The sequence below is a fragment of the Pleurodeles waltl genome, chromosome 4_1, assembly GCF_031143425.1.
Source record: "Pleurodeles waltl isolate 20211129_DDA chromosome 4_1, aPleWal1.hap1.20221129, whole genome shotgun sequence".
NCBI lineage: Eukaryota > Metazoa > Chordata > Amphibia > Caudata > Salamandridae > Pleurodeles > Pleurodeles waltl.
Window position 1 is genome coordinate 462,196,897 of NC_090442.1, and position 13,603 is coordinate 462,210,499.

At 41.8% G+C, this 13,603-nt stretch overlaps 1 protein-coding gene across 11 annotated transcripts in view; it reads left to right on the plus strand.

The window, feature by feature from the left end:
* The window catches only part of FRMD4A (FERM domain containing 4A), a 676,100-nt gene extending 667,573 nt beyond the window's left edge, over positions 1-8,527 (plus strand). For 10 of the 11 annotated variants that reach the window (XM_069228743.1, XM_069228739.1, XM_069228737.1 and 7 more), the window contains one exon: positions 5,979-8,527. Coding sequence is in view for 7 of the 11 variants with exons in the window: in XM_069228739.1 (XP_069084840.1) it covers positions 5,979-6,081 (103 nt within the window). In the remaining 4 variants the exon portion in view is untranslated. The remainder of the gene's footprint in view (positions 1-5,978) is intronic. The other variant, XM_069228745.1, reaches the window with a different exon arrangement.
* Positions 8,528-13,603: the final 5,076 nt, after the last annotated feature.

Consider the following 13,603-nt stretch of genomic DNA (forward strand, 5'->3'; position numbering starts at 1 on the left):
GAGTGAGGTAAATACTACATTGGTTATTACAGCACACCCTGCAATTTTCCCCTAAAAGATTTCACTAAGGAAAACATGAAATATCTGTTGGGGAAAAGGGACGGAAAAGAGGCTAACATCTAGAAAGCAGTGTGGTCAGCACAGTCTTTGCATGTTATGCCTCATTTCGGCATGGCAGACTCGCTGTAGGAGGTACTTACCACAAACCCCGGGTAATAAGGAATTAGAAAGGTCAGTAGATTGGAGTTCCTCCCTTATCACCGAGAATAAATAAACATGCACACTTCTGGAGCGTATTCAGCCATATTAATTAGGTAGTTCTCAAGAACAAGGGAACCCAAAGACAATTGGGACCTTGGGTAGTAGTATATTGCAAGGAGTAGGGGTCCCTAAGTAAACAATTAATAGTCACCAATACACTGAGGATTTAAATATAACCCAGGAAATAAGGCATTATGTTAACACCCTTAAAGCATTTTTGTTTTTATTAGAATGTGAAATATTAAAGTAAGGGAAATACTTTTACAGGGGCGCACATAGACAAGTACAAAACATTTTACAGGCAAACAAAGAGTGACAAAAACATCAAACAGATATAGTCACACTTTGCACTTTTCAAAGTGGAAGTGGAAAGTAAGGATGCTAAAACCATCAGTGGCACAGCGTGACTTCTGACAGGTTTTTATTCCTGGTCTATGGCGTGGCAATATTTACCCACCCAAGCGTGTCCCTGCTCGAGTCTCTGATTGCAGTCGCAGCCATCGCTTCAGTCCCTATGCGGTCATAGGCTGATTCGTAAGTGAACTGTGCTCACGGAGTATTTTGATTGGGCTTATCGCAGTGTAAAAGTTCACACATTTCATGGATAACGTAAGTCTTGAGAATACCGGATTTGATTTTGAGTGCAATTGCTTCACAGAGCCTACTACCAACATCATAAGTGAATTGGCAAAATTGAATAGATTTACCATGGCCTGGGCTTCACTCATTTTGGCACTCAGAAATTGGGATGTACTGTTGGTTACCACTTAACCGATTCTCTGTGGTCTAGTTAGGTGGCTCTAGGCAGCTGTTATGTCGTCCTGATGATGATCCTTGCATTTATATGGACCGAAACATCATCAACAAAAGCACTCTGACCCTAGTGTATATGTAAGTGGTTATTATTTGCAGTGTGTGCTTAAGAAAATGATGACCATATTTGATGTTTTTGTCACTCTTTGGTTGCCTGTATTATGTTTAGTACTTGAATATGAGTGCCCCTGTAAGGATACTTCCCTTACTTTAATATTTCACGTTCCAATAAAAAGAAAAATGTTAATGCTTCCTGAGCTATATTAATATCCCCAGTGTATTGGTGACTATTAATTGTTTGCGTAGGGGCCGCTATTCTTGTAATATGAATTAAGTAGTAGCTGTAGTATTTATTCAACTAATATGTGAGCATGAAACACAATTTCACATAAACCATCAGAAATAAAAGATATAAGAAATACGTCATAACATTTAAAATACAACATCAGAACAGTTTAAGACTCCCATCCTTAAAGAGCAGATGCTTAAGATCATCAACTGTCACAACAGTATCTAGGAGCCTTCATCGTCTTATTTGAAAGCCATCCTACAGTAATGTGCATATGCTTAGTGTCAGCTGTTATCCTAGGGATGTCCATGAACGCCTAATATCTTAAATCTGATTCACCAAGCATACAGCAAGTACCTTGACACTGAGAACACCACCCGCTCAGTGTTTTCAGAACTTAATGTATACATAGCATTGTGAGACTTGTTATAGAGAGCAGCTGACAAACTAGGATGACCCTTCTCCTAGTTTTCACATAAGCAGAGCAAAAAAACAAAAAGTGCTCCACAGTTTCAGTGCTAAATTTGCAAGCTGGGCAAGATGATGATGATGCAGTGCTCACCCACCATTTGCTTTTAACTGCATTTACCAGTAGAATCCTATATCTGAATTTGAGAAAAACAGTTCTTGCCAATGCAGGTTCTATCCAATCCTTGAATTTTTCAAGAACCACTGTGGATTTAATATCAGTAAAGTGACATGCCATATGCAAATGAAAGCAGCCAAATTCTCTGAGTGTAATCCCAGTATCTACACTTTAGTTTGGGTACCATTCCTTTGATCAAATTTTCCGGGTGGTCCCAACCTTCACACAGGCCTATTTTGTATAACCATGTCTTAACATGCTTGAACCAGGGAATTTGTCCCATTTTATCTAAATCCTTTAAACATCAGCAACTGGCTGTTTTAATGGGATCTGAGACTTCCCCATCAAAAGCTTAACCCTGTAGACTAAGGGTTTAAGTGCAGCAAGATACATTACATTTTTTCAGTCCTACATTTAGGTGTAGTGGAATAAGAGGGATACTATGTGGTATGTTCCATAGCAATCTAATAAACCTGTTCTCTACTGCATCCAACCCTTTGGTCTGATTGAATCCCCCTATTTCTACCCCATACATAAGGCTGCACCAAGGCCCCTAGCATAATAGAATTCTGGAGCAGGAGATATTGGCGGTAGTTAGATTTGTTCAGTTTTTTAACAATTGCCGTCCAAACCTGTTGCAAAGTCATCTGGCTTTTCAGCATCTGGACAGACCATGTGAGATTGCTGGCCAACCTTAGACCCAGATAATCAAAATCTTTAACCTGTTCCAGATTCCTAAATAAAAGGCTAATTTTCCCTCTAAATGTTTTATGAGGCTGGAAGGTCATGAATTTGGTGTTAAGGACATTAATTCCAAATCCAAATTTATCACAGGCGCCTGAGAACTGGTTCAAGAAACTTTAACCCCATCCTTGTTTTAGGTATTAACAGTGTGTCATCGGTGAATAGGAGGGCAGGTATTTTGTTGGGCTGCTAATTTGGAGGGGCTTGCCTTTACAATCATAGAGGATGTCTATTAGCCCATTCATATATAATGTAAACAAAGTTGGGGCTAAAATTTACCCTTGTTGGACCCCTCTAGAAATACCTATACATTCAATATATAATCCTGGCGTTTTCCCTTTTTTCATACATTCTATAGCAGTTGTTGAATCCATCATTGAAAAAGATACAGACAGCTTGCTACCCCAATTCTGGACTTCAATCTGACCCTCCTCCCTACTGGGATCAGATCTTCCTTCTAACTCTTCAATGGAGTAGAGCTTAGTAAAATGCTGTTCCCAGGTGTGTGGTTGTATATAGAAGTCATATTTCATTGCAGTGACTGGTACCCCTTTAGCAAGCAATTGCCAAAAAAACCGACTGTCTTTTAGTGCAGCCACTGTTGCCAGTTCTCACCAATCTTCCTCCTCCCGGCTCTTCTTAGCATGTGCCTGGACTCTATTGTATAATTTCCTCCCTTCACGTATGGCAGCTCTACCGAAGCCATTTACGGCGGACATCAGTTTGCGTTTGGCTACCATACAATCCTTATGAAACCACCCTGCCCCTTCCAGTCTGAGAATTTTAGGCTTAGATGTTCTATAAAAATGTTTGTTAACAGAAGTAAGAAAGTTGTAAAATATGTGCAAAATATCTTGACTCAAGTGTGTACTTGGCTACCAAGTAAACGTAAGGAGGAAGAAACTTCAGTGTATACAGAAGTGAGGATTCCCTTGTCTGAGTGTATAATAGACCATTTTAATCTTCTCCCATCATTATTGGATATAATAGTTGGACCAGGCATGTTCAGATTGTAATTATTTGGTAGGTATGGAATATTCTTCAGCTCAAGGGCCAGTGCAATATGGTCACTGTCAGCTTTTGTCAATGACAACCAATCTTTGGCCCAACGTGCAGTTGGGCCAAAGATTTACGTCTGTCAATATATAATCTATTCTGCTTCTAGAGCATGCCCTTTTGGATGCATAATTAGCATTTCTGTCTGATATCGTGCCCCCATTACATGCGTGTAATCTGTAATTTAATTAAATGAATGCTATCAGCAAGGCTACCTTAGAACTTTTCATTAAAGGGTGATTCAACAACCTGCAAATACTCCTTTCCTCGTCTTTCTCTTGCGTAAGATTTTGAATAAAATCGAACGGTTCGAACGTCGTGTTGAAGTCCCCAGCTATAACAAGACTGTCCCAGTATTAGAATTTATCAGAAAATCTGCTAGGGCTAATAGGATTTCCAAGTTATAGGCTGGGCTAGAAGGACGATTATACAAATTGAGCAGTCTTACTACCCTTTTAAGGAATTGATATCAAGACCCAAGCTATCAATGGTGTTAAGATTTAACCTTCCTATGTTGCATACTAAGGCAGTCTTAAATCCATATTATTGGGCCTCCTAACGGATGGCCTGCACTTGGAGGTCTAGCTTCTGTACTAACATTTATGAAGCCCGCCCTAAACATCTGTTGTAAGGTTTCTTGGAAAACAGATGTGAAATGTATCAATGAAAGTTCCCCATTCTGGGTCAATCACCTTAGATCTGATTTCTGCAATATTCCAAGAAAGGAGATAGAACTGCATTCCATTAACTCTACCCCGGAGTTGATGTATATATTAAGTAATTCTTACTCTGATTTACCTGTCCACCCATATCCGTACATCTATCTTGCTGCCTGCCAAGCTGTTCTCTAGCTAGGTTGGGAGATGAATATACAATCGCTTTCAGATTTCCACCAGAGAGAGTATATCATTATCTTCCCTGAGTCAATCAACCTCAGAGAGGCAATCATCATTACAGCTTGCAGTAGGGGCATTCATGGGTTCTCTCGCCTGGTTTGCAAGGGACATTTTACTCACATCAGTAAAACACTCCTTAGGGAGCAAGTTGAATTTAACTGTATTTGAGATCTCTTAGGGGGAGATGTTCACAGATCTAGATTCATATTAGATTAATTATTTAAGGACAGGGCATTGAAATCAGGAGAAGGTTATGTATGATCCCTTTTCATTCTGTTTGTTGTATTGTTGAGTAGGCCCTTATCAGGTCACTGACAGACTGCGTCACCTTCCACTGGCTGGTAGCATGACTATTGTGGCAGTAGAATTTCTGCCCATCTTTGTCTTTACTGACTTCCTCACTTTAATTCACCCTTTACCGGATCTGCATGTTTATTTTCAATAGTCTTAGTGAAGATGTGAATGAATGGGCTAGTCTTTAAAAGCTCAACCACTTTATAGATGTTTCTGCTGTGACAGTGCCAGAGAACCGTACAGTCCAGCGTGCACTTAGCACACTGGCCCTCTGTGCATTAATGGGTTCAAAGTAATTTGATTGTTCTATTACTTTATGACAGAAGCTATTTTCAAAGAATAAGAGCGAAACGTTGCAGAAACATTTCCTATTATGTATTAAAAATTCTGTGAAATATGAGGCATGGTCTTTACTTACCAAACTCCTGAGCTGGTACTTGGCTAGAGGTGAGTGGAGCATGATGTTCACTCACTTTACACACTAGCAAACTTCTGGCACCAAAAGGCACGTTTTCAGTGAGTGTCACCAGTGTCCACTGACATACAGTCAACTGCTTTCGATTGGTCTGCAACTCTTCATAAAGGACAACGGCTGCTTTTTTGGAGAATTGTTTTCTTTCTGGCCATTGTTAATTTGTTGTTTAATTAGTTATATGTTGTATGAAGGCCTGTAGATGCTGTTGGCTGTCCAGCACAATTCACAGTGTAGACCTGCTCCTCCCAGGGCCGGAGTGTTTTGGCTAACCCTTGATCCATGGTGCTTCTGTAAGTGATCCTTTCCCATGTTTAGACACAGGGACTAGTTAAGTTAATTTTGGCTATGCACCTTGTTAAAAATAAAATGTTGAATCAAGTTACCAAAATGTTCAGGTCCAGATGCAGTCATGAACAATCTCTCCGATTATTCCACTGATTGGTTTGACTGAAAAACATTTCCAACATTTGATTACTGTCAACGAAAAACAGGCTTTTTTGGTGTGAAGTAGTTCTGAACTGAAACAGTTTATTTTCTTTATACAAACTCTAATTTCTCTTCTAGGAGTTACAGTGAAAGCAGTTTCATGGATTCCCCCCTCTATCCAGAAATAGTTGATGTCCAGTGGTATGGACAGGAAAAAGTCAAGCCCGGCACTCTAGTGTGAACCGTGACCTCAAATTGATCACATCCATGCCATTCGGAGATCACCTCACTGCCTCTCATTTGCCTTACCCAGACGCACTGTCACCTCGCACCAGCTTCTGCTCTTGGCACTTTTCATTTGGAGACGGAGCTGAGACGACATTATCAAGCCCTGGTTCTATGCATACCATCACTTGTGAATATCAGTACTCCCGCTGACTGCCGTGTGCCTCCCATGCCCTCGCAAGAGGATCAATAAAGATACATATGTTCATATCCAGCGGTTATGGTATTCAACACAACTGTAGGTTCTGCGGCTAGAGAGAAGACCACTGATCCGTAACTTTGGCCAACAGAGGACTACTCACGGACATTGACAGGTTTCATTTCTTTTCACACTCTGCAGTATTTTTTTTTTAAGAGACGGAATAACAGTAAGAAGCCACAGTTGTGCCAGAGGAACATCTTCTCTATTGCTACCAAAGAACAGGAAGACATGATAGTTTTCATCAGTGGCCTGCTACAACTAAAGTCCTTCTGAGTTGTATGTTTATGGACACCCTACTGTCTGGAAGTTTCAATTGTTTCTGTTTTTACTGTGAGTTAGTGACATTGTTCCCAGTGTAATGGGAAGGAGATGTCTCTCGGGCTCTGGCCGAAAATCATGAACGGAAATTCACTGTTGAACAGGACACGTGGCCAGAAGATGGTGTGCAAGGGTAGGATTTAAGCAGGTACAAGTCGTAGCTCGACTGGCTGGTACAAGTGAAGCCCCAATACACACAGATTTTTTTTGTACTTGCAATATGTGAAAACAAAAAATAAAATGCCAAACGCTGTACTGTTGTATCAAACAACCAGAAATTGGTACCATATTTACTCACAAAGTGTACATAAAATCAAATGAAAGCACATCAGTTATCTAGGGTGGTTGTAAGGCTACATTAGCATCAGTCTATGACAGGATTATTCTTTAGAGCACGCGTGTAGCAAAGGGCTTCTCTCAGCACCCTATTGCAACAGACATTGTTGTTCCAGAGACCCAGCCAGCACTGTTAGGAGAAGTCTTTTCTGGTGTGTCCAAGCTGAACTACAACAAGCCGCTGCATCTGTGATCCACAGAAATCTCCATTCGAGTACCAAAAGAAAGGAGGGAATAATGAGCATTAATGTGTTTAAGCACACTAATAATGTGTGAAATGCTTTGTACGTACCTCATCAGTTGCCAAACTTGGAAGGCTTCAAATACGTTTTTTAAAAAAAAACTGGTGCACAAAACTAGATGAGCCTATGATGGCAGCATGTGAAAGGCTGTTTATTGGGATCTGGCTGCCTTAGCTCCTGGGAAGGGGAGTGCCCCACTCCTGCAAGCAGAGCATGCTGTTGTTCTCTGTTTGAAAAGGAAGGCTTGGGGGGGCTGCTAGAGGGGGCTCAAACAGAAGGCGTAGTTGAGCATTACTGAAAAAGGTAAACTTCGTAGGTGGTCCATCAGACACTGGACTAAACCAGGAGGGTGAGAACTCTACTCTCACACATCACCACTTCTAAAGACATTTGTCCACAGAGGTTGACACAAAGTACATGTTGGTGAACTTGTACATGAGCATTTTTTCAGTTGTAGGTTTCTGTTAAAAATTATTTAAGAGAACAACAACATTTCTCACTTTTATTTCTTCATTTCCTATCATTTTTTTTAAAGAAACTGTTGCTTCATTTTGCAATAACTGCAAGTGTGAGCCGGTCTGGTAGTAAAGACAGAGATTAAGTAAAACAGGTTTTACTGTTTAGCTGAATTCAGTTATACAAAGTTGTAGATACAATGTTAATCGTCTGAGATTAACATGCTGCAGTATGATGTGGTGGGGTATAATATAGATATTGTAAACAAGCACTTGAGAAACCATGTTTTATTTTTTTATGATTTGTAGACCCTCCTGGTCTTTGACAAGGCCACCATTGCAGGGAGTATTGTTTTGAGGCCTGCACATACTGCGGGGAAGTGGGAAGCAGGATTCTTTGTTTCAGTCCCCACCGGCATTATGCAGACCAGTGTTGCAAATGTCCCAGCAGTTAGGGTTAGTTTTTGCTCTGTATTCATTTTAGTTTTGGAAATAGTAAACCCCATTCAGGTGCTATCAGATGAACAATTACTGCTTAGTTAACTAGGTGTAAAGTTTTACATATGTTAATGTCAATAGTTTTATTAAAAGTTGTGTACAATGGATTCTAGTTTAAAATAATGGGTTAGGTTGCTCCTAAAACTGACTGTAGAGCATGTCAAAATGATTTTACTGGATTCTGTTCATCTGTATTCAATGACAAAATGTATGTTGTAGAAAACGTTGCAGAATTTTAAAAAAGAATTCTGTTCTTAATTTATTCTTTTTGTATTAAGAATTTGTATAGTACCTTTACATTTTGCAAAGCAGTGTTGTCAACACTTCCTTATTAAAGCATTTTCAAAATGAGTCTATGGTGTCTCTTTAATTAAAAACGTCTCAACACTGGTATATACCCAGTGGTTAATTTGTAAATAAAAAAGGGCCAGAGCCCTCCTCTTAAACACGCAGCTGCTGCAATTAAATATGGGAACACGGAATACTGAGGCGGCGTAATCCTGAAGCAATCTCGGGCCTCTTCAATCCATGTAAAGACACTCCCTGCCCCTTCAGATCACTCTTGTAGCTTTCTACTTTCTCCCTTTCTGGCGCTTTTTCGTTTTTCCCTTCCTCCATCTGTCCCATATGTAATTTGCTCGCAGCAAATGCTTGAGGCAGAAGAAAAAGTCCCGGCCCTCAAAAATAAGTGCCAGGGCTCAGCACCGGAAACAACAAGCACAAGTTAAGCACTGTATATACCGTTTCTAAAGCAGAATATCCGTCATTTACTCACCCATTTGTCATTGCCGGATGTCGACAATAGCAGCATATCACCTGCTTGCTGTGGGGGTACTAGGTGGGAGTTTGGTCTTGTGACCTTCCCCAGCACCTTTATCATATGAGTAGTGGGTCCTCTGGTCATTAGCTCTGCAATGCCCTCCAGTGGAGCCCAGAGACGGTTGTGTTTTCGTTAACATCCCTGGCATCTGATGGTTCATGGTCGGTGGGTATTGTGAATTGCAGTTGTAGGTTTTCCCAATGTGAGACCTGTAGAGATTGGATTTAAAACTGTCCTAGAGTCTTCATCTTGCTGTTGAGCCTGCGTCTCACTAGGCTAGTAGCCATGTAATTCTGTTTCTTCCCCAGCGCCTGCTTACCTGTTCTCGTTCCAACCCAGTTCCATATCCCACTGAGTGTGAGCTCTATCCCACTGTCTAAATCTCCCTGTCCTAGGGTGTGTCTTTGTGGATGAATGTGTGTGCATGCACATTGGCAAGCATGGGATAGTGGGTTAGGAGAGGATATGCATATTGTATTGAGCTGCTGAGGAGGAAGAAGTGCAGTGTCAAGGAACACATTTGTATGATAACAACACATCATTTTGATGGCTCGACTGCTTTTGGAGCAATAGGAAAGTGAAAGCACGATGATTGCCAATACAGAACGTATTTAACCCTGAACAGCAGCTGCCTATACCAAATGTTGTTGCCATTTTCCTTGGTACCAAATACGTCAAACTCCTAAAATGCCATCAGCAAGCTTCCAAATGAAAGACGTACCACTCCATATGATACACGCTTACTCTTCTTTTCATTAAACTAAACTTTACCAGAGTGTCTGAACATATTATGCTCCTTTCATTGAAAACATATAACAGTAATCCAGTATACCAATAGTTTTGCAAGTTGAATCTTTACTAGATTCATATGCTGTGCATTATTCTGCCATCTAGTTGTTGGGTCCCGAAAGTATGCTTGAAGTCTTTCTGTCTCTTTTTTTTTGTTCTTGGGCATCGTCGACCGTTTAAGTTTAAAAGCTTCCTTGTGTGACATCAGATGTATGCCCGAGAAATCCCTCAATGCTGTCGCCATCTTCAGACTCCTTTTTTCCACCGTTCGTTCTAGAAGCCAGTAGGTGAGCTCCGGAGTTGCCGAAGGAGGAATTGCAGGAAAAACAATTGTATCCACTGAAAATCACCATCGAGGGTAGAAGATTGGCAGCGACCGATAGGAAGAAGAAAGCATTGGGGATACGCCGAAAACCACAGAGGAACACAAAGACGAGAAGACTGACTTAAAAAAACGACATGGTCAGAGAATGAGAAGGGGACATGGAGCATACCTCATTTAGATTCTGCCCTAAGTGCCACCACAAATATATACAGAAGGAACCACACAAAATCTGTAACTTCTGCCTCCCAAAGACCAAACTGCTGAGGACTGCGTGGCATGCGCAGAGTTCCTGCTCAAGACTGTCGGGACTAAGCAGAGGTGGACACACTGATCGATTGCATCGCCACATAGAAAGCAGGCATCACCAAAAGACCTGAGACTATCAAGTGACACTCTGGAAACAGAGAAGGCTCAAAGGGAAGAGCAAAAGCTCGATGAGATTTTCTAGGGTCAAACTGGCAAGGATCACAAGAAGGTGGCAAAAGAGGAATACAGACTAGAAGTAACCCATGAAAGCCAAGAAACAGGTAAAAAAAAAGTCATGACGCCAAAATCATTGGAGCTAAGGTGCAGAGCGAAGCCTAAGGAACCCACTGGTCGAAGAGAAAGGACAGCAATAGAGGCAAACCCTTAAACCTGCCTCGACCTTGAGAGAAGATCTAAGGCATGAGATAGAAACAGCGAAAGCCAGTTGATGCCGTCCACAAAATTCAGCCCAACACCGTCCGCAAAGTCGGGAGCCATGACGACATCAAAGAGCTACTCTGCGGTGATGCTGAAAACTTCTAAAGTACTGAGACACCAGACCTCAACATCAGCATCAATATCGAAACAAACAAAGCGGAGCTTGGCGAAACAAAGAAAATTGATTTAGGCAGAGATGAAAAGAAAGCATCTCGAGGACGAACTCGAACCCCTAATCAAAAAGAAGAGGGAATTCAATGACTCCCTGCAGGGCTACAGAATTCCACTGAAGAGGCAGGTGGCAGTTGAGGATACACCAGGACCCGAAGAGCTAGAGCAGCCTGCGACCGCAGATCTACAGGAAGAGTTAGAGGAGGAGTTCTTCAACCTGGAGGAGGAGAGTAAGAAGGCCTCTTTCACAAAGGATATGCAACAGATTACTGGCAAGAATTCTATACAGACTCACGGGGCGAAGGGGTGGAGTGTTATCCATCAAAACCATCAGCCCCCTGACAATATCACTGCATACAACGCAGTAGTAATGAGGGCTGCAGGCACCTATGGTTTATTACGGGAGGAGGAACAGTCTGAAGCATGCTTCCTTCTGGAGACAGTCACCGGCACAAAAAAGAAAACCGCTCCTTCCAATGCTCTAAAGCATGTTAGACCATGGCACAGAGGGTTTTAAAGAGCCAACTGCAACAAAGGCTGTAATCCCAAGGGTCAGAGTACAGCTTCTCATCAAGAGACTCACCTTACATCAGGGGAAAAGTGCCACAGATTCCCTCATTGTGGCAATGGCACGGAAAAGAGCAAATATACCCATGTTTACAGGGCCACCATCTGATGAGGAGAGGAACAGAATAGACATGGTGGAGAGAAAAATGGAGAGGTTAGAGTGACACAGTGGAGGATAGCCAACTCAAATGCCCGGAGGAGTTCCAAAAGAGAGCAAAAGCAGTGTTGCAGGGAAGCAAGACAATTGTCAACACATGGCTGAAATCCACCCTGGATGCGGCCGACACAACTGGAAGACACCTGTGCATGGTCACAACCTTGAGAAGGCATGCTTGGCTGAGAATCTCAGGACTCGAGCAAGAAGTTCAGTCAGCCATCTTGAATATGCTTTTCACATAAAACAGTTTATTTGGGTAGGCAGGAGACAAAGTGCTTGAGAGCAGTGAGGAAAATAATGGGCATGATGGCTTCCTGCATTCCACTGGCACCACATGCTAGACTACATATGATGCCAATACAAGACAGGGTCCAGCAGGAAAGGTCACAGCCAAATGGGAGTGGGAACAATCTAGTGGTTACAGACAAGGTTCAGAAGGAGATACAATGGTGGTACCGCCAAATACTAACAGTGGAGAAACCATTCAAATCACTAACTACCTCCATGACCACCACAACAGATGCTTGTCATGTGGGCTGGGGAGCTGACATGGGCAAACTGAGCATCGGGTAATCTAAAAGTCACAAGTCAGTCTGATCCTGTTAGCCCCTCAATGGGCTCGGCAGACATGGTGCACAGACCTTATGGATATCCCAAAGGCAGTACATACTACTCCCAGCAAAAAGGGACCTCTTGAAACAACTGAGGTTTCTAACCCCTAAACTGACCTTTTTTCATCACTATCGCTTCATTAAGGGGAGATATACACACACTCACCACTCAAGAACCATACTTACGGATACAAGGTGGTGATGAGAACAATCCAAAAAGTTATCCCAAAAGTGGTATCAAAGTTCTGTGTTACTCAAGCAGGCCTCCTACCAGCGTTCTTTCAACAGCCTAAAACACAGCAGAGAGAGCATTTCACACACTGGATATACGAAGGGCAATTATGTACTATTTAGAGAGCACAAGGGACATCTAAAAAGAAGAACATTTCTTTGTATCCTTCGCACATGCAAGGAAAGGACTCCCAGTCACCAAGGGAACAATCGCAAGGTGGATAGTTCAAGCAATACAGTTTTATCGCAAGAGGTGTAACCTTAACAAGTAACCAAATTTGCATCCAACGAGGGGAAAAAGGAGCAACACACGCCTTCTTAGGCATCATAGTGTTTGAAGACATTTGCGCTGTGGCTACATGGTCATCGATACATACCTTCAGAAAATGCTTCTGCGTGGACATTCAGATCAACAGACAAGCAGAAGTGGGACAAAAAGTACTGAAACATTTGTTAGCAAATACACACTAAAGAACCCAGTCAACTCACATGAAGGGAAACCGCTCTGTAACAGTGCACAGCATGTGAATTCAGAAAAGGTTCACGCTGCAAAAGAAAATGGTTACTTACCAGTGGGAGTGGTTTTTCAGTTGAAGAATTTTCTGGATTTACATACCACCCACTTACCTCCTCTAGTAGAGGTGTATTTACAAACTCAAGAGAACACTACCATCCCCCCCCCAAAAAAAGAATCTGAAGATGGCTATTGATTTAAGGGATTTCCAGGGTATACGTGTTACGTCACTGTAGGAGAGGTTTAAACCCAAATGGAGGTCGCCACCCAAGAAAGAAAAAGAGACTTCAGAGAGACTTTCCCGACCCAACCACTAGATGACGGAATAATCCACAGCATGTGAATCCAGAAAATTCTTCAAGCTGCAGAACTATCCTTATTTTGTATCATGTTTCACAGCACTATCTATTTCAGTGATATTTGCTGCTATTTCAAGAGACTATACAAAATGTATTCACAGCGCAAGATAAACCACATAAACCAAGCGGAAACCCAAGTTAGTGCAATAAAAACAGTCATCACTAGTGATTTCAGTATATGTCTTTTTCATTGTAACCA